Raw genomic sequence first — 18672 nt, 5'->3', positions numbered from 1 at the left:
ATTTCTATGCATATTGAGAAAGTTAAAAATTTTGTTAAAAAACGACGATGTTTCAACGTTGAGCTAACGTCGTTATCAAGTCAAAATGATAGTTGATAAAAAAAAAAATTTATCAACAGTCAGTAAAACAATAGTTCAATGGATGTGTTTATCGGCATGGAAATAATCAAGAACGGAACAAAGATTGAAACACAAGTGTACAGAAAAGCGACTAACACTGGCTTGCTGTTGCATTTCCAAAGCCACACGGATAAACGTTACAAACATTGCTTGCTCAAAACAATGATTCATCGTGCATGTGCCCTATCTTCTACAACTGAAGCTTTCAATCAAGAATGCACTAGACTTCGCTCCATCTTTACTCAACTTGATTATCCAATAACGACCATTAATTCCACCATTAACAAATTTATCCTCAACCTTTCATCCGGTGTACGTGAAAGACATGTGGAAGACAGCCGTGTCTTGCAAGTTAGTCTCCCCTTCAAGGACCAAACATCAGCTAACGCGGTTAGAAGGCAAATGCGCAATCTCAGCCACAAGATTGGCACTACCCTACAACCAGTATTTATTAGCAAGAAACTGGAACAAGATCTCAAGCCCAAAGAAATCAAGCCTCCGATCGTAAATCAACAATGCGTGGTTTATTTATTTTCATGTGATCTGCTCAGCGATTGGAAAACACATTTTGGAAGCCCACGGGGACATAAGCCTCCTCAACGAAAGCCAGTTTTGAATTCCCCGAAAGTGCCAAGGGAAATTTGATTGCCTCCTCTATGAGATGCTTTGCATAAAGGAATGGAATCCAAGCTTGAACATGCAAACTGACTCCATCCATGCGAAACTCTTTGTTTAATTTTAAACATTTTAACACACCCATTGAACTATTGTTTTACTGACTATTTATACATTATTTATCAACTATCATTGACTTGATAGTGACGTTAGCTCAACGTCGAAACGTCGTCATTTTTTAACAAAAATTTTTAACTTTCTCAATATGCTTAAAAGTATTTTATTGCAATTTTTTATCGTTAAATGTTTAGAAAAATCGCTTCTTATTCGAATTCTATCAATGACAGGAAATTTCACCTGTACCTTCAAAGGGAAATCAAGCATACTCAGCTGTAACAGATGTTACGGGTTATGGCCCTTAATGACAGCCCTGGGTAGAACAGGGCATGACTAGAAAACACGTCTAATTCTTTACCTCCATCGAGTCTGGATTGAGTGCATACTGTATATTACACTCTCCCACAACTCCAAGGTGCCTGATGACTTTGACAGCTGCAGTACGTAGCATGTTATATTCGGAATTTGTGAGGGTTTGGCTAGGAGCCACAACAATAGACTCTCCAGTGTGAATGCCCAGAGGATCTACATTCTCCATGTTACAAACCTATACAACAAGAATAGAGCAGGATCAGGATAACATCACTGCATGGCATGCCAGTAGTTTCACATAGATGTGCCAAGAGTTTTGTAGATGAATCCCTGACTTGTTAAAAGTCTGTGTTGGGAAAGACAACTTGAAAAAATACATGTGTACAGTTAACAATTATTCCATGAGCGCACACTGGATATGAGTTGGCTATAACCAATCTCATATCCAAGAAGCTCCAATGGAATAATTGTTTTATTAAATTTCGCTTCCCACAAATTTTCACTTTCCCCACAAATTGTTCAGCTTAGCATCTGGTGCAATCAGTTTTCATATAAGGTCACATGGTAAATGAGCTAATAACCAAGATTGAGTGAACCAATCAAAATGCAACAAAACGCAATATCCAATGTTAAAAATTCAATTAATAGGTTGAAATATATGTCACAATAATTGCTGGTAAAATCACCAGTACTCACTAACAGATTTAAAATTAATACATGTACTAACCGTGATGCAATTGTCAAAAGCATCCCTGACAACCTCATACTCAATTTCTTTCCAGCCTTTCAATGACTTGTCAAGGTTCACTTGCTTGGTGTGTGCGAATGCTCCATTGACAAGAGAGATCAACTCCTCCTTATCTTGAGCAAATCCTGAACCAAGACCACCAAGTGCAAATGCTGCTCGCACCAACACAGGATAACCAAGATTGTCAGCAGCAGCAATAGCCTATGTAAAGATAAGATACACTCTTCACATGGAATTCTCTTGAAAACTTTAAAAATAACGCCTTCAATCAAGAAGCTTTAACAATACACAGAAAAACAAAATACATACACAAAAGGATTACTAGCTACATTTTAAGTACATGAGTGTGTCTTAACAAAGTGACATTCGAACAGAGTTGTTAATGAGTTGTGTAACATAACAATACAGAGAATAATCATCACCTAAACACTTTACACTATCATTCAACAAAACATGTCTTTAATTCACCCTTAAGATGACCACTAATCAGATTGGCAAAATATCAGTAAACAAAGCAGCAGCTTTTCTGGAAACACTATTGGACAATCAAAAAATTACCCATGCAATACACACACCTGCTCAACAGAATACACAGCTTCACTGGGTGCAACACGCTCCCCAATCTCAGCAAGTTTCTCAGCAAATAACTTCCTATCCTCAGTGCAAACTATGGAGCTGACTGGCGTTCCCAGAGTATGGACACCATACTTCTCAAGGATGCCACTTGCTTGTAGCTCAATGCCGCAGTTCAGGGCTGTTTGACCCCCAAATGACAACAATATTCCATCAGGATGTTCACTTTGAATGACCTATATTCGGAAATAAAGATCAATAAATTTACATTTTCAAGTAATATTGTTTTCCTATGAGAAGTTTGAGAACAAAAAAGAATTTGCTATAGCCCACAACCGAAATTATTTTTTCAACAGGATGAGAAGGTAAAGTGCAGCACTCCTAACAAAAACTCACAACAGCAACAAAACTGTTGTGCAGTAACACTGAAACCTGAAATGTTATTTTGTTACCTGAGTGACATAGTCAGCTGTGATGGGAAGAAAATAAACTTTGTCTGCTAGCCCCTTGGATGTCTGTACTGTTGCAATGTTTGGATTCACCAGTACTGTCTGGATACCTTCCTCTTTCAGAGCTTTAACTGCCTGAAAAAGTCAAGATTTATTACCGTATACGTGCCATAATAAGCCTTAAAACTGCGCATTGAAACATGCTGTGATTTGTTTACATATCTGTGGTAGTTGAGAGATAATTTTAAGAAAAACAAGATAAGTTTTCCAAGAAATTCTTACCTGGAAATTAAGAAAATCTAGTTTTTGGCCTCAAAAATTGGGGGTCGACTTATACACGGGATCGACTAATACACGGGTAAATACGGTAAGACACAGTCAAGCAAAAGCTTGCCAATGTCTGTGGTAAAAGTCTCCCCAAATTGCATGACTCCAATCATTTTAATACTTCCTGAATTCATAAAAACTATTTTTACATACAGAAGTTTCATTATGAACTCTTCCACTGTTGAGTTCTCTCTGAATACCATTACCATACTTTCTGTATACAGGGCTGTAATTTATTTTAGGAATGGGAGAGACAATCCTATCCCTGCTTCAAGCTGTATTAAGTTTATCAACATTGCTCTAAAATCAATCACCTTCATTTTATTGTCAGACATTATTTTACTGCTCTCAAAATCAGAAACTAAAAATCAAATAATATGCATCACCATGACTTGTGTATGTAGTTTCTCACCTGTGACCCAGAATAATCAAACTCCCCTGCCTGGCCAATGGACAAACCTCCAGAACCTAAAATCATAACTTTCTTGGGTTTCTTTTCAACTGGAGGCACTAACGGCTTGAACGTAATTGCTTGCTGAATCTGTTCCTTGACTGACATCAGGGGTTCTACATTTTGTTTGTGTTGTCTCACTGTTGACAAAAAGATATCGAATAACATTTCTAAGTCCTGAGGTCCAGCCATGTGTTCTGGGTGAAACTGAACGCTGTAGAACGGCTTTTTGTCGTGTATGATGCCTTCATTTGTCTGGTCATTGGCATTTGTGAATAGAATCGACCAATCAGATGGCAGCGAGTTTGTGTCAATGGCAAAGCCATGGTTCTGTGTTGTGATGAAACAGCGATTTGTTCCATGATGGATGCATGGAATATTGTGGCCTCTGTTTCCATATCTACAAAAATGAAACAACATTGACACATAAACAAAATAACAGATGTAAAGTGTTTATTTATTTTTTTTATCAGAGTTTAGACACTCTAGCCTCATAGTAAGTGTAATGGACTCTAGATCTAGTAGTCTAGGTTGCAAGGGTTTCATTAACATTTTCATCAGGGTGGCAGCTGGTTTTCACAGGCGGGCACAACTTTTTGAAGTGAACTTCTTTATAGGAAAAACTTACCTCCAGATGGTCAAACCATGTGGGCAAAATCATCCTCTTAGCCGGTCAATATGCCCCATACCCAGCTCTTAATGAAACCACTGAAGTTCAAGTGTTGGGCATGAGTTATTGTGTTCTTGGCTACGTTCTTTACTCTCACAGTGCCTCTTTCAAGGAGTATAAATGAGTACGGACAAACTGTTGGAGCAACCTGACAGAATGCTGCAAAGTAATCTGCGATGGACTAGTATCCCATCAGAGGTGGGAGGGGGGGGGGGGGGGGCAAAATACTCCTACAGAGTAGCTGCTTTATGCTAGGGATACCAAACTAAAGCTTCAAAAAGGCTTAGTTTACATTTTACTCTATATGTACAAAATATATTGTTTTTTTGTTCCAGTCAAGTACTTACTTCATTTTAAAGCTGCTACATCCAGCAGCCAAGGCCAGAAGCTGATGTCCAAAGCAAATTCCAAAGAGCGGTTTGGGACTGGCATGTTCAATAAACTTCCTGATGTTCTTTATACTCTCAGTCGTGAATGTGGGATCTCCAGGACCATTGCTCACAAAAACGCCATCACATTCTGAAACATCCAATGTAATATTATAATGATTAAGAGTGCTCAGCATTTAAGCTAGGTTCGTAAAACCAAAGCATTCAAAATGACCAATCACATTTCACAAGAAAATAAAAAAATGAAAATCAAAGCAAATATCACATAAAATGCACCAAGTATGGAATAATACTCTTCAATGAGCCATGATTGGTTACCTCCTTTTTCAACATCATTATTAAAGTCGTAATTCCATGGAACAACTTTGACAGCAGCCCCTCTAGCAATCAGACACCTTATTTGGTTGTACTTTATTCCACAATCCACAGCAATGATCTTGAACTCACCACTGGGATTATATACCACTGGCGACTGCAAATAAATTCAGACGTAACAAAACGTTAAGGTCGTGTTCAGACAGGCACTTGTAGCTGGTTCACTTGTAGCCGGTTTCCATGGTGACACTGACCTCTTTACTGCTGCTTACTGAGGTTGCTGTCCCCCTCTATGGTCACAGTAAAAGGTCTACCAATAATCCAATTTCCTTCAAAAAGTTAATTTTTATCTCAACTGCCACAGTTTTAGAAGTTCAATTTCAGTTTTCTGTCGTTTTAAGATTTTTTATATATCTTTTGGTTGAATTTAATGAAACTGGGAAAATAAAATCAAACTCTTTTGAAAAAACTAAAAATCAAAAACAATTTATACCACAACATAATATAGTAGGCTTCTCATGAAAAGCAAACACACACCTTTGATGAAACCTCTGCCACCAGGTTTCTCACATTGGGATCATCAAATGGAACAGACTCTGGCTGAACACCTTCAATCACAACTTTCCCTAACATGGTTCCTTTTTCCCTGATCTTCTTTGTCAGTGCTCTTGTATCAATACCTAAATACAAAGTATTAAGAACCTTAGACATCTTATTTCTGCTAATTACAGTACATGTACATTGCTGTGACGAATAAATCGAAAGGGAGGTCTTTTTACAGGATAACAGGATATGTATATTTATAGCACAGTCAGAGGTAAAACAACCGTGTATGCATATATGCACATACACACACATATGCACATGCATACCTCTGGAAATCCACACAAAAAAATGTTTACTACTGGCAAAAAGAGTCCTTTATAATGAAATTGGCTGATTTGACAGTCACTTATCTCTCCTAGTAAACCTAATTATATTCAATTATACCAAAGGTTGACACATAAGGAACATATTAAGTTACCAAACACTCAATGTTTTTCCATATTTTGATTAATGAAACTGTTCCCTGGGAAAAACGTGGGAAATTAATGGCTTTTCCAAGCTCCTAAACATAAACATTTATTGGGGGTATGCCTCCAAACCTCACCAGCCTTTGGCACTTTAATTTAATTTCTCTTCAGTACGTACTCCATGGGTAATGTACCCCATGCCCCTGACAATCAAACCGCTACTTGTAGACACCTCCTATACTTAGTTTATGAGAAGCAATGTGGCCTCATGATACATGAAAACCTACTGGACTCTGGATGAAACAGTCTGGGTTCAAGCCCTGCCAAGGCCATTAGCTGGATACCTCTCACAGTAATCACCGGACATTGTCCCAGCCAGCTACATGTAAAACACCACATATTGTACCTGATACTCACCAAGGAAGTTTAAACAGTTAGCAAGATATGCACAATAGCAACATCTGTGGGTTGCTATTTTCACTGCACATAAAATGCTAAAATGACCACTTACCACTTATTCCTGGTATTCCCTCTTGTTTTAGCCATTGTGAAAGAGATATGTTTGCATTCCAGTGACTGTACTCTTCAACATAATCCCCCACAATCAATGCTGATGCCCAAATTTTGTCCGACTCAAGCTCTGTGGTTAAGCCATAAGAATCTTTCTTTCCCTCTGGCACTCCATAGTTTCCAATCAGGGGGTATGTGAGTGTGAGAATTTGAGATCTGTAAGATGGGTCTGTGAGGGACTCTGGATATCCAACCATACCTGTCTGAAACACTAACAACAAGGATCTATTCAGAGCATGTCACTGGTTAAAACAATAGTTCAGAAATACATGCGAACTGTATATGCTGGCCCATAAGACTTGAGCAGTGACATTCCTAAGTTCCCTGAATTAAAAATAGAATTCAGCTTCACTACACTAGTATCAATACTTAACAGTGTGCTGTGTAGTAAACCATACATTGCAGTTTCTTTGTTTTGCTTTTTCTTTCTTTCGTTTTTTTAATTTAGTTATTAGTTTTTTGTTGTTGTTGTTGTTGTTGTTGTTGTTGTTGTTGTTGATGTTGTTTTGTTTTTTTCTGACCCTGCTAAATTTGAATGCCAAAATGAACTTGGGTAAACTTTCATCCTTCACTGTGTCAGGTTTTTATCTTCTCGAGGTGCACTAGAAAACTTATCAAGAAATTTGTTCGTGCTTGGAACAAAAACAACTTCCGGTAGCCGCACTGCCCGTTCTACATCCGGTAACTTAACACGTTCCATGAACGTGGGTGAAGATCTCGGATATCCAACAGTCCACGTGCTCGTTTGTTCGCACAGTTTGGCTATCAACTTCGTAAACCTTCCTGTAATTCTTCACCAAAACTCAAGTCATAGTCGATCTCTTTAACTTACATTTGTGATTTTCTTCGATATGTTTGAACATAAAACGTTTAACTGAAACGTTTTCAGTGAATTGCATTTCTCTTCATGAAATCTCGCTCTTCGATTTATTACGTGACGCGCTGAGCGATAAATTGATGGAGGTGAACTTCTTCTTCTTCCCTTTTTTTTTGGGAAACAAACCAAACGCTTTGTAAAATGAACAAAATTTATTTCCTAATAGCTATTTATGCGAATTATCTGTATCGTATTGGTATTTCGAAACAGAAGGACCATGTTCGTGCGGTGTACAAACCATGCTTCGCTCGCTCGCTCACTTTCGACAAATGAACAGCTCCAAAAACAGCTTCATAAACTTACCCACTTCACCAGCCACACATTCGGAAGCTCCAAACAGCTTTCCTTTGTACACGGTACCATCGTCTAGGATTAAACTCGCTTGACTTACACGATTTGACGACATTTTCATCCCGTGTTAAAATTGTGCCCGTGGCGGAATCGCCATTAGCCACTCTGGAGGAATCAGAAATTTGGCGCGTGATTTGATACCTGGGCCCAGGCCTCCAATTCGTCCAAACGGCGCATGTGCTCATGGCTTTGGCTACGGCTGTGCATAGTTAGTATTACCAACTATGGGCTGTGGCACGTCTTTACCTGACCTTTTCCTCTCGATTTGGCAAAGGGAAAAATGATTGGATACTAGCAGGGCAGCAAACAAGAAGAGTGAAGCACCGACATTCACGAGCTGAGTGCGAGCAGCTTTTGAATTCTCATCGTGACTCTTGTACCGTCGGGTTCTCCACGGTCTCTGCGCAGTGGCGGATCCAGACCCTGAGCTGGAGGGGGGGTGGGGGCTTTTCTTCCTTCTGTGATTTTTTTCTTTTTTACCCAAAATAACGGGGGGGGGCTCATTGAAGAACAGCACACGATAAAATACCAAACACGGAAATATCAGTCAAAACGCTATTTTCAACGAATTCACTTGAGCCCCATCACACCTTTTCTCGTGTCCAGTTTCTCCCAAGTAAAAAAAGAAAAGCAAAGACCGTGATGTGTTGCTGAGCCTATTTATTGTTTCTGCCTATTGTTGACTAACTATCAAAAAATTTTATCAAGTTTTGGCTAAAAATTGAGTATTATAAGTTCAGTATCAATGAAACCGTAAAAGTACTAGTACTTAGCCTACTAAATGGTCAACGCGCTAGCGCGCTGCAAGCATTCACATTTTACATTTCGCGGTCCGCAGTGAATGTATTTGGACTTAAAATTAGTCCCTGTCAGGCGGAAGTACCACTACTGCTGCTAATTATATCAGGAAGTTTAAGTGACCACGATGCGACGCCCAGGACAAAGTGGATTAAAAAATGAATTTACATTTTACCTACGAATCTCGCAGTACACTAAAGTCATTTACTAAAGTCATTTACATTGTCACTGTCAAAACGATCACGAAACTAAATTTAAAGCACAGTGATAAATTTAAAACATAATTTTTAAAAATTAGCCGTTGTGCTTCACGTTTTCCAGACAACGCAGAATTTGGTCATTTCACGTTGCTGTTTTGCAGAGGACGGCAAAGAAATGTACCAAGAATTATAACGCACGTGCACATCCATTGTTCTGTTCATAAAATCTTTTGTTTAGCGACGTTCCCGCTGCCGTTGCCATCGTGGTTTTCTTAAATTCCCTAATGACTATCTGGGTCTATCTGGGGTGTTCATAGAGCGTTTTCACATCACGTCACGGCAGCCATATTGGTGTTCAAAGACAATGAAACAGCGGCCAAGTTGGTGTACCAAACCAATCCTGTGGGAGTTGAACTCTTTCCTTACGTAAACACTTCTTTTGTTCCAATAAATTTGCATGGCTGCTGGTCACGTGAGTGAAAACGCTCTATAATTCCTTGCGGCTTTGAATTTTGTCCATTGTTTTGGTTTTGACTAGAGTTCTGCGGCCCTTTGGCAAGATGACAAGAAGCTGCAGGATGCTGAGATATGTGAAGTTATTAAGGGAAGCGGCAACTGCGATCAGTATACTTAGGTATCAGTCGAATTATATTTTTGTGTAGTATTATAGCTGACAAAGAGTTAGTGTTGCCTAACTACACCGCATCACATTAACAATATAAAAATTAAATTAATCCTAGATATGGTTTTCGTAACTTGCAAGCAGGCTCACGTTGGAGCACAAGCGCTTGCGGCGAAGCCGTAAGAAGAGAGAGTTTCTTGCGCCTCTTCACCAGACTCCACCACGCACGATCGCTTAGCTCTTGGCCGCTCGCGCGTGTGACTCAAAGGTGAGCCTGCTCTCAGGCTATGGTTTACGTGCTGAGCTTCAATTAAAACGTGTCCACAGTTTATCATAGTAACGCTAACCTGTCTCAAATAACTGCCCTTTTCATTTTAATATAACTGCCCTTTTCATTCTCAGTTAACGTGACCTTGTTTCTTCTGAATATATTGGAGTACACGTCGGGCTTTGCCGGTTCCTTGAGTCCAGGCCTCAAAACATTAACCGATACCCCATCGCCTACATTACCAGGGGGACTGTAGAGAGCCACTACAAACACGTCGTTGGCCAGCAGACCTTTGCGCAGAGCGCAACCCATACCAAAAAACCGCGACCCCTTCCACACCAACTGCGTGAAGGAATTTGTTCCATCCTGAATATGAGGATAGTTATAACTGTAGTTTTTGCTTTGCTAGTTGGAAGAAAAAAGGAAATGATTAATATCACGAACTGTAACTGAGGTCGTTACGTTCTAAGCCAGCTGCAATGTCCTGTTGCGAGCACTCAAGAAGCTATGTCACAAACATTGTATCTTAAAAAATTCAGTGGCCCAAATTTTGTGATCTTCAACTCTACCTTTCCCGGTCTCTTTCATTTCTTTTCCTCTTTGTACTTCAGTTATTGTTGCCTCTTATATACTTCACATTGAGTAAGAGCATATTTCTTTTTATTAAAAATTAGATCACTGGATAGCATGCTCTACAAATATGGCAAGCGTACGGACAATTTTTTTGATCGTTTTTATTTTTATTTTGTTTCTGTTTTCTACGTTTTGGAGGCATTTTTAATAAAAGAATTATTCTACTCGCGCTTGTTGGATACGAGATGACTATAGCGAACTAGGCGCTACCAGGCTACTGGCGCTACGTGTCTCGCTGCCTACGTACCATCTCATACCCAACACGCACTCGTGGAATAATTGTTAACTATTCTTTACATACCTTATACCAATTATCGGTTGCTTTCATAGCCGCGGCCGAGTCGCAACCAAACTTCACGCCTAGGAACCGCTCTACATTCTCCCCCACGCTCTCCTCTTCCGTGACCTCAAATCTCTTTGAGCTTTGTTTGCTGAACTGTTTCACCATTTGATACGCTATTTTATTTGCCTGCGATGACAGCTTATCAGACCACCTTAGCGGTGGATCGTGGTGATACATACGATAACGGTTGTGAGTGTTCAGAGCTGTTCCAGCAAACTCGGTGGGGTTACCTAGCAACAAGAACAAGAACATGTTACCTAGCAACAAGGACAACGACATGTTACCTAGCAACAAAGACAAGGAAATGTTGCCTAGCAACAAGGACAAGGAAACCTAGCAACAAGGACCAGACCATGTTATCTGGCAACAAGGACAAGAACATGTTACCTAACAACAAGGACAAGAACGTGTTACCTAGCAACAAGGACAACACCATGTTACCTAGCAACAAGGACGAGAACATATGGAACTAGTTTAAAAAATCGTTACGTTTAAGAAGCCTGAAACTTAAATTCAAACCAGAAATTGCCTCAGACGGTTTTCGTTGAATTGATGTCCTTACTGGATCAAAGTGTTGCTATTTAGTTACATCAGGAGCCATAATCGGGGACGGAGACCGTAAGCGCGCGCCATTTCTAGTATTGGGGTTGTCCCCATGATATGGGACAATAATTATATTTTAGAACAAATTGCGCCATCGCCTGCGACACACGCGCGTACATGCTGCGAGGATTTTTGCGGATGTCGCGCGGGGGAAATGGCGTCCGAAATTCCCGAAATTATTCATGTTTTTGGCCCACAACTCAACCCGTTTACGTCTGTTGGAATTTTGCTTAAGTATATTCGTCGTAAGCTGCCTCAGTTTGAGTGAAGTAAGGCAGTGTCGAATTTAGGTATGTTCCGCTGTAAGCTTATATATATCGCTGACCTAGTTGTGTTCCGACGGATGCTTCTTTTACATGAGCTATACATTACTCCACTTTAAATTTCACATATGTTGAAGATTAACAGCTTTTCCATTACACAGTAAAAAAACTAGCTGGATATATTTAGATATAGCAGAGCTTCAGGACTTCATAGTTTCCTAGCTCCTCTTGCCACACGCTTGCGAGGAATTTGTCAGTCTATCGCGACCGGAAAGTAAAACAAAATAATTGCTAGTTTGAGTTTGGCGTGAATTGTGAGCAATGCTTGATGTTTCATCAAGGCCCAATAACTTTACGTCCGTAGACACTGCTCAGTTTTATTCGTGCAAAAATCCAGTAAATTCTCTGTTGTCGATGAATGAGAGCGCCCGCCGATGCGTGTTTTGAACAGTCAGTAAACATGACAAATTGTACTTCCGCCGCACTTTCGTGTGAAAGCGTACATCGAACTCAAACAATAACTATAGTTTTTAAATATGTTTAAGATTGATAAATGTTTGCGAACATATTAAAAGCTAAGCTGAAAATATGTGAATAAAGGAGAAATAAGCCGCAAAGTTACGATGACGCTTTCTTTAATCAACTTGGAATAACGATTTCGATTTTGTTGATCGAGTTTATATCAAAATTCGCAGCGTAAAACTTCACTATGCTTATGTTGAAGAAACACACATGATGTTAGTAGCCTTTTTTGCGTTCGTGAAATTTGTTACAGCATCTCAGCACAAAAGATAACTTTGAATCTTTGTCAAGATTTGTTGACAATTGAAAGCACCGACTCGGACTTGAAAGTGCACGAGCTGCACTATGCAAATGAGCTAATTGTACGCGTCAGACTTTCCTTTCAAAAACTTTTGCAAACTCACCAAACAATGCAAGCAAAAACAATAAGAAACCATCACAACATTTTTTGGTTATGATGAACCATTGTCTGAGAAACTCACAAATTAACTCGATACCAGAGTAGAGAGTTTTCTTGCTATATTCTTAAGTCAGAACAAACACAAAAACATACGCGTAAGCTTACAACTAGCGTGAGCAGATCTTATTATTCCGTTCCCAACGCGAGATTGTAGTCTTGTTTTCGACCCTGAAAAACCCACCTTTTCCGTAAGCTCAGAGCATAAAACTACATATAAGCGCCCTGGCTCGTATTCCCTGCCTTATTCCTTGCCATCGCTGTGAAAAATACGCAAGAGAATCTCTCAACTCTCACCATTTGATCACGCAACGTGAAAACATCCACGCGAGAGCCCCCGACATGTGCGTGAATCCGCGCGGATATATGACGTCATGATGGCGCAATTTGTTCTAAAAATAGAAAAATTGTCCCATATCATAGGTGCGCGCGAATCCCGAGACTTACGGTCTCCGTCCCCGATTATGGCTCCTGGTTACATGTAAAGGAAGAAAGCGGAGATCTTTTATGTTTAGTTGTGAAGTGCTACGAGTTTCTTTTGACCAACCTAGTTTGATGGTGTCCGGTTTGAGGACAAACCCTTGCACTCTGTGGATTTGTTCCTCTCCAGACTCTGGAACAAGAGGTCCAAGAATTGTCTTACCACTGCTGCCTAAGATCACTGTCAAGAAAAAAGAAACTCGTCATACTAGTCATATTAATTCCTAACTATGTGTGTTGCGATAGAGGAGGGGTATGGCCGAGGGGCGAGTGAGTTTTTAGCCGGGTTTAAAAAGCCATATGCATTGCTAAAGAGCAAATATTAATTACAGTGACTTTCATCTCCCCACCAGAATAGTGATGTCTTCTTGGCATGTTTTTACGGTAAACATAAGCAGTTTGTAGTTCAATTGACTTTTTCGACGCTCGTGTCATTTGATATTCATTGCCATCATCTGCAACAAAAAACAAAACAATTTTACGATAATTAGGTATATACGCCACTGCCACATGGAGGTGCATAAAAGGGAAGGCATGTAATAAGGTGAAGTATAGGAAATTAATATTTAGGCCGCGGTTGTTAAAAGGATGGATAAAGCTATTCATCGTGGGTAAATCCGGGGGGACTCCCATGTGCAAAGGTCGGGAATGCTGGTCGGAGAATTTGAATGAATCCCCTAATGGAGACGGAGACCAATCTAGGCGTGGCTCTAGTTTTATTTGACCTCTAAAAGATACCACTTGAAATGGAAATGACAGCGTTTTTTAATTATTTTTTTAAAATATTGGCGTTTCGTCATCAACACCCTCAGTGAGGCCAAAATCCGTGGTTTACACCTCTAAGCGATACTTCGAGGATCACCGACCTCTTCATATGGGAGTCCCCTCCTAAAAGAAATCAGTATCCTGTGGATGGCTCAGCTTAGCCTGCGCAGCAAGCGTTCCCGTGGGGTTGGGGAGCAAAGAAACACCGAGGAATGGGATTTTCGGCGTTTTACCTGCGCGAAAAATGGGGCGAGGGCCAAAATCCCGTTCCTCGGTCTTTCTTTGCTCCCCAGCCCCACGGAAACGTTTGCTACGCAGGCTAAACTTAGCTTGTACAAACCTGCAGCCCTTGTGAGACTCAAAGCAGCTTGACAGATAAGAAAACTGATCATCATCACGATCCTCATGGTAAAATTACAAGAATCTGTTCATGAAAAATGCATGTGAAATGAGGGGACCCTCATTTTCTCTTGACATGACTTAACATCAGATTTTCATAGACTCACAAGTAGGATATGGCGATCAATTGTCTTTATTTTGAATGTGACGATTTGACACCAACTCATCATACAATAATTAAGTGATTAGAGTTTTGCGTTTCATTCACGAGGTTCACCAATCTTGGCTTAAAATTAATTTCTTCTTTTTTTCCCAGTCCAAATTAAGAATTGCCTCCCCGCAATGCAATGCGTATGATTTACCGTAAAAACAAACTTAACCAGTTTAATCATTTTATTTATTTTATATTAAAGATTCGCCACTAGCCTATAGCTTGATTGGTCACTCGGTAGGAGACTGATACTAGACTTTCCATTCGGCCACCAAGTCTACTTTCTTTTGTTCCAAACGGGAAAAAATAACGTTTTGACTTTGAAACAAAGCATGCTTTTCAAATCAATAACAGAATTGTACCTAGTAAAATCTGGAGTAACAGGTACACAGATAGAACGCTCTAATGGTTTCAACTATTCCACTCGAAAAATTAAAGTGAGACCAAAAGAAAAAGACAAGTGGTTCCCACTAGCTACGACATTGACAAACACGCTCTGTTTCCAAACAAGTTGCTCATTGTAAACGTAAATTCGTTAATAGCTACATAAGGTGTTTTAATATTTTTCAAAAATGCTCGCATGAGATGTCAATGGCTTTTCTCTTAAAATCTGAGCTTGTGCCATTGTTATGACTAGTGACTCAGATCGTGACTTAACAAGATTATTCAGAATTTCCCAAAACAGCAAAACAATGTCGTTTCTGGAGTGCCCATCTACTCGTGCACAGCTCTGTACAGTACAGAGTTTCAATGTTTGTCGCATTTCCTTCAGTTCAGGGACCATAAACTAGCTTTGTTGTAAGTGGAAATTCGATCATATGATACCGAGGTATTCAGTTTTTAGCGCGGGATTTTGTCTCGTTTCTGTTGTACAGGGAAATTTTCAATGACACAAGATCTTGTCATCAGTATCACGATTAAGGTTTGGAGAATTACTGAGCTGCAGCAATTAGAAACAATACCTACACAAGTAACCTGTTATTATAGAGTGAGCAGCGATTATCATTTTTACAGGACTCAAGAAAGAGCGCCAAACACTGAACTGATGAGAGGGATTCTTCTCAGATGTTCGGTTCAAAATTAAATTAGACTAACCTCAGAATCAGATGTATCGCCACATTTCAGCTCCTTGGTATAAATGCTCGTTCTATGTTCCTAAACTACCGGAAGAGAAATTTTAGCTAATTTGAGGTGATCGCCATATTGCGGACTATTAAACATTTATAAACAGCAAGGTTGGTTGGATTTCATCAAACTTAAGCCTTTTAACTTCATCTCACGTCATGACTAACTTAAAAATAGCATTGAAACAGAACGAAAAACAAAAAAACCTTCATTCATCGAAATGGGACGAAAGAGATTTAAAGCCAGGTCAAACCCCGGACAAAGACCTTAGTGATACACATTTAAAGATATTTAATTACACTTTCTTGTTCTTTTAAACAAACTGGTTGCTTTGGAACTTTGTAGTTACGCTGATTTGCATATTTTTTTGGGATGAGGTGTTTCCTCGCTTATTTACCTCTATTCTGGCATAAAAATTAGTTATTATTTATTTCCTCAGTGTTCAATCAATGTAGCAGATATCCAATATTTTGTCGTAGTTTAGAACTAGTATAAGAAACTGTCCAGGTAAGAAGGAAATCACCACATTTGACAACACTTGAAGGTAAGTACGTATTCAGATCAATCAGTGGAAAAAAAGGTTATCTTGAACTGATCTTGAATGTATAAAAAAACGCCGGCAAAACAGTACCGTATATACGCAACAAAAACAATATAAGACCATTTGAACATAACAATACTGAACACCTTAACTACTCGTTGTGAAATAAATTTCACGTCAGTTTTGTTTATCAGTGATGGAATTACAATATGGTGGCATCTTCAAAAAAAGTAACTCAAGGAGTATCTAACCAGTTTACAATTGATATAGACAAAAAAGCGGTACTGAACTGTTAACCACTGTCATCAAAATAAAAACTTTTCTTTGTCTCCTCTTCTCTGTTTGTCTCCTCTCTTTGTCTCCTCTCCCGTCTACACATTCCTGGTGTGAAAATTCACTGATCTAGACAGTCCTTTCTCAATGATCATTTTGTTTATTCTCATAACCTCTATTCTTAAGTTTGTATTGTTATGGCAAGGAGATGATAGATGCCCATCGCTAGCAGGATTGAAAGAGTTCAGCCAGCCGTTAAACAGAAGAGATATACTGAGAGCTTTTCTCGGTAGTGTGTGTATAAACTTTCATTTACTTTTTCTCCAGTGTTTGGACTATCCTCTTGTCCTTTGCCTAGAGGGTGTATCTAACAATGAAATCATGTTGATAGTTATAAGCCCTTTGCTTTGCTCTGCTCTTGCGCACGTGCTAATGTGGTTTCCCACGGACCACTACCTATGCACGTCTGGTTTGCTGCAGTTCATTCCGCTTCCGGAATATCGACGAATATGCATCATTCACATTTCTGCTGGGGCTGATGACGTTTTGCCGCAAAGCGCGCGGGCTATTCCCTGGGGGGTAGTACAAAGCAACAACAAAGATATCATTACTTAAAGTTCCTTTTCTCTGTGCGCAGCCCATTCCAATATCCCGGGTTTCTTTCCAGATAACCTGAGTGAATGAATCAGTGTTACTATTCAGTCGTGGATCAGCGAAGCTGTAGTTACTGCCCTGATTGTACCAGATCTTGGTAGCCTCCTCCCCAGCAGTTTCGCAGTCGAAATTGACCGCAGAAAGCTTGGCTCGGTTCTCGCCGAACAGATCGATGCCTGGCACTTGAATAGTTCCTTTGAGCGCCATCTTGTACGCGAGTTTCTGAGCTTGTATCGCTAGTTTATCGGACCATTTGAGAGGAGCAACATGATGGAGAACACGAAAATTGTTGTGTTCGTCGAATCCATGTCGAGCGAATGTGATGAACTTACCTGGCATTGAGAGAATAACACAAAAAATTACATTTAGGATTGGAAAATTGGACCGAAGCGTAATAGTCATTGACAACTACCTAAGGGGCAATCTATTATCATAGTAATGTAAATCACTCTTGAAAACAGTGCCGGAAAGGGTTACACATGGTGCCGGCATATCAAGTACAAGTCTTGTTTTCTCCGCCTATCAGGGGTTAAACTTAGAGCACAACTTCAAGACTTTCTACTTGGACCGATTTACCCACTTTTCAGCAGTCCGTTAAGATCTCTTTGTTGCGCTGAACTCTGCACATTTCCAGAGGCTCGAGCACCTGGAAAAAAGAAATCATCATTAAATCAAGTTATGTTTACAGTTGAGTCAACAGTAGTTTAAGACCAGGTTATTTTACAGAGAATTACTCTAGCGGACACTCACAAAATGCAATATCTCGAAAATCACAAGCAAGTTGCTCGGGTCAGTAGCAAGTGTTAACCACAATATTTTACTTACATTGAACGTGAAGAATTACAACGCTCGTCATGACAAAACACGCAAAAACAGTAGACTCTCGGAACATGAGTCTAATCACCGCCTGTTCAGTGCTTCAAACGTTCTGTAGAGGAATGCAGGAAGAATTATTGAGAATGTTACCGCTAATTTTAATTTTGATATCATTTCAGCCATTTTAACTGAAGTGACCGTTCTATATACACATGAAATATGACTGCGATTTTAAATTAAAAACAAAAAGAACAGTTTGATGTTTTCCTTACCTTTATGCACGAAAGCTCAACAAAAACGTAAATCCATGTTTTTAAGTCCGAAACTGAGAAGAATTCACGACTTAACTTATCAACGAAATACGACGAACTATTTAATTAGTATGTACGGAGTCCAGTTTCAGGTTTTTGACAGCAAAGTTTTGCGGGTGTCCTAAAATCACCCAGAAAAAAAGGACAACAGCATCAATGGAAAAGTCGCGTTAAATGATTATGAAGTTATCCGTTGTTTTGTCTTCACTTAGCTTCTTCTAAAACATAGAAAATCGGTCAGGTTCCACTGCTGGAGTGTAATAAATAATTCAATACACTGAAATTTAACAACTTTATTTCAGCTGGTGTTTGTCTGGTTGTTCTATTCGTTGACACTGTAGGTAAATATACGAACACTGGTTTCTTCACTGAAGACTTTACACTTATACTTGTCGGTACATGACTACTGCAACGGAAAATTAACTGACCCTGGGGTGGCACAGTGGTCCGGAGATTAACCAAATACTAAATTACTTTGCGAGACCCTTGTGATGTTAGTGATAGCTGGGAAGCTTAAGGGGACTTCTGCTTAAGTAAACAACTCAATGGTC

At 39.6% G+C, this 18672-nt stretch overlaps 3 protein-coding genes across 8 annotated transcripts in view; all 3 read right to left on the bottom strand.

The window, feature by feature from the left end:
* Positions 1-8030, bottom strand: part of LOC110060977 (multifunctional protein CAD-like) — a 32544-nt gene extending 24514 nt beyond the window's left edge. For all 4 annotated transcript variants that reach the window (XM_089280034.1, XM_089280036.1, XM_089280035.1 and 1 more), the window contains exons 1-10: positions 7850-8030; positions 6611-6880; positions 5624-5766; positions 5090-5243; positions 4730-4901; positions 3674-4112; positions 2938-3069; positions 2488-2721; positions 1892-2113; positions 1211-1399 (exon numbers count right to left, since the gene is read on the bottom strand). In XM_089280034.1, the coding sequence (XP_089136160.1) occupies positions 1211-1399; positions 1892-2113; positions 2488-2721; positions 2938-3069; positions 3674-4112; positions 4730-4901; positions 5090-5243; positions 5624-5766; positions 6611-6880; positions 7850-7958 (2064 nt within the window). In that variant the 5' untranslated portion in view covers positions 7959-8030. The remainder of the gene's footprint in view (positions 1-1210; positions 1400-1891; positions 2114-2487; positions 2722-2937; positions 3070-3673; positions 4113-4729; positions 4902-5089; positions 5244-5623; positions 5767-6610; positions 6881-7849) is intronic.
* A 510-nt stretch (positions 8031-8540) lies between these two features.
* On the bottom strand, positions 8541-15610 carry LOC110060979 (Golgi-associated plant pathogenesis-related protein 1-like). Of its 3 annotated transcripts, XM_089280043.1 has the most exons (6): positions 15497-15610; positions 14192-14275; positions 13437-13541; positions 13154-13267; positions 10720-10991; positions 8541-10190 (listed from the first exon to the last, which is right to left on the bottom strand). In XM_089280043.1, the coding sequence occupies exons 2-6, from the start codon at positions 14256-14258 to the stop codon at positions 9870-9872; spliced, it is 879 nt and encodes a 292-aa protein (XP_089136169.1). In that variant the 5' UTR covers positions 14259-14275; positions 15497-15610; the 3' UTR covers positions 8541-9869. The 3 variants fall into 3 exon arrangements, with proteins under 3 accessions (XP_089136169.1, XP_020623452.1, XP_020623450.1); XM_020767793.2 differs by lacking the exon at positions 14192-14275 and having other exon boundaries at positions 15497-15559; XM_020767791.2 differs by lacking the exons at positions 14192-14275; positions 15497-15610 and having other exon boundaries at positions 13437-13719.
* Positions 14566-18369, bottom strand: LOC149097704 (Golgi-associated plant pathogenesis-related protein 1-like). Its single transcript, XM_089280045.1, has 4 exons — positions 18083-18369; positions 17820-17922; positions 17575-17640; positions 14566-17326 (listed from the first exon to the last, which is right to left on the bottom strand). Exons 2-4 carry the CDS (start codon positions 17884-17886, stop codon positions 16797-16799), a joined length of 663 nt encoding a protein of 220 aa, XP_089136171.1. The 5' UTR covers positions 17887-17922; positions 18083-18369; the 3' UTR covers positions 14566-16796.
* Positions 18370-18672: the final 303 nt, after the last annotated feature.

The sequence above is a fragment of the Orbicella faveolata genome, unplaced genomic scaffold, assembly GCF_042242905.1.
Source record: "Orbicella faveolata isolate gen_17 unplaced genomic scaffold, um_ofav_v1 contig_47, whole genome shotgun sequence".
NCBI lineage: Eukaryota > Metazoa > Cnidaria > Anthozoa > Scleractinia > Merulinidae > Orbicella > Orbicella faveolata.
Note: the sequence above shows the minus strand (reverse complement) of the source record. Positions and strands in the feature narration are given on the sequence as shown.

Bases quoted from the DNA above. Each gene is read 5' to 3' on its own strand.
- LOC110060979 (XM_020767791.2), bottom strand. From the start codon at position 13,719: ATGGGAGTCCCCCCGGATTTACCCACGATGAATAGCTTTATCCATCCT. The intron at 13,268-13,436 runs GTGGGGAGATGA...TTTTCTTGACAG, and splicing joins AAGAAGACATCACTATTCTG to TGATCTTAGGCAGCAGTGGT. The intron at 10,992-13,153 runs GTTGGTCAAAAG...TCTTGTTGCTAG, and splicing joins ACCGGACACCATCAAACTAG to GTAACCCCACCGAGTTTGCT.
- LOC149097704 (XM_089280045.1), bottom strand. From the start codon at position 17,886: ATGTTCCGAGAGTCTACTGTTTTTGCGTGTTTTGTCATGACGAGCGTT. The intron at 17,641-17,819 runs GTAAGTAAAATA...TCTTTTTTCCAG, and splicing joins TGTAATTCTTCACGTTCAAT to GTGCTCGAGCCTCTGGAAAT. The intron at 17,327-17,574 runs GTGGGTAAATCG...TCTCAATGCCAG, and splicing joins TCTTAACGGACTGCTGAAAA to GTAAGTTCATCACATTCGCT.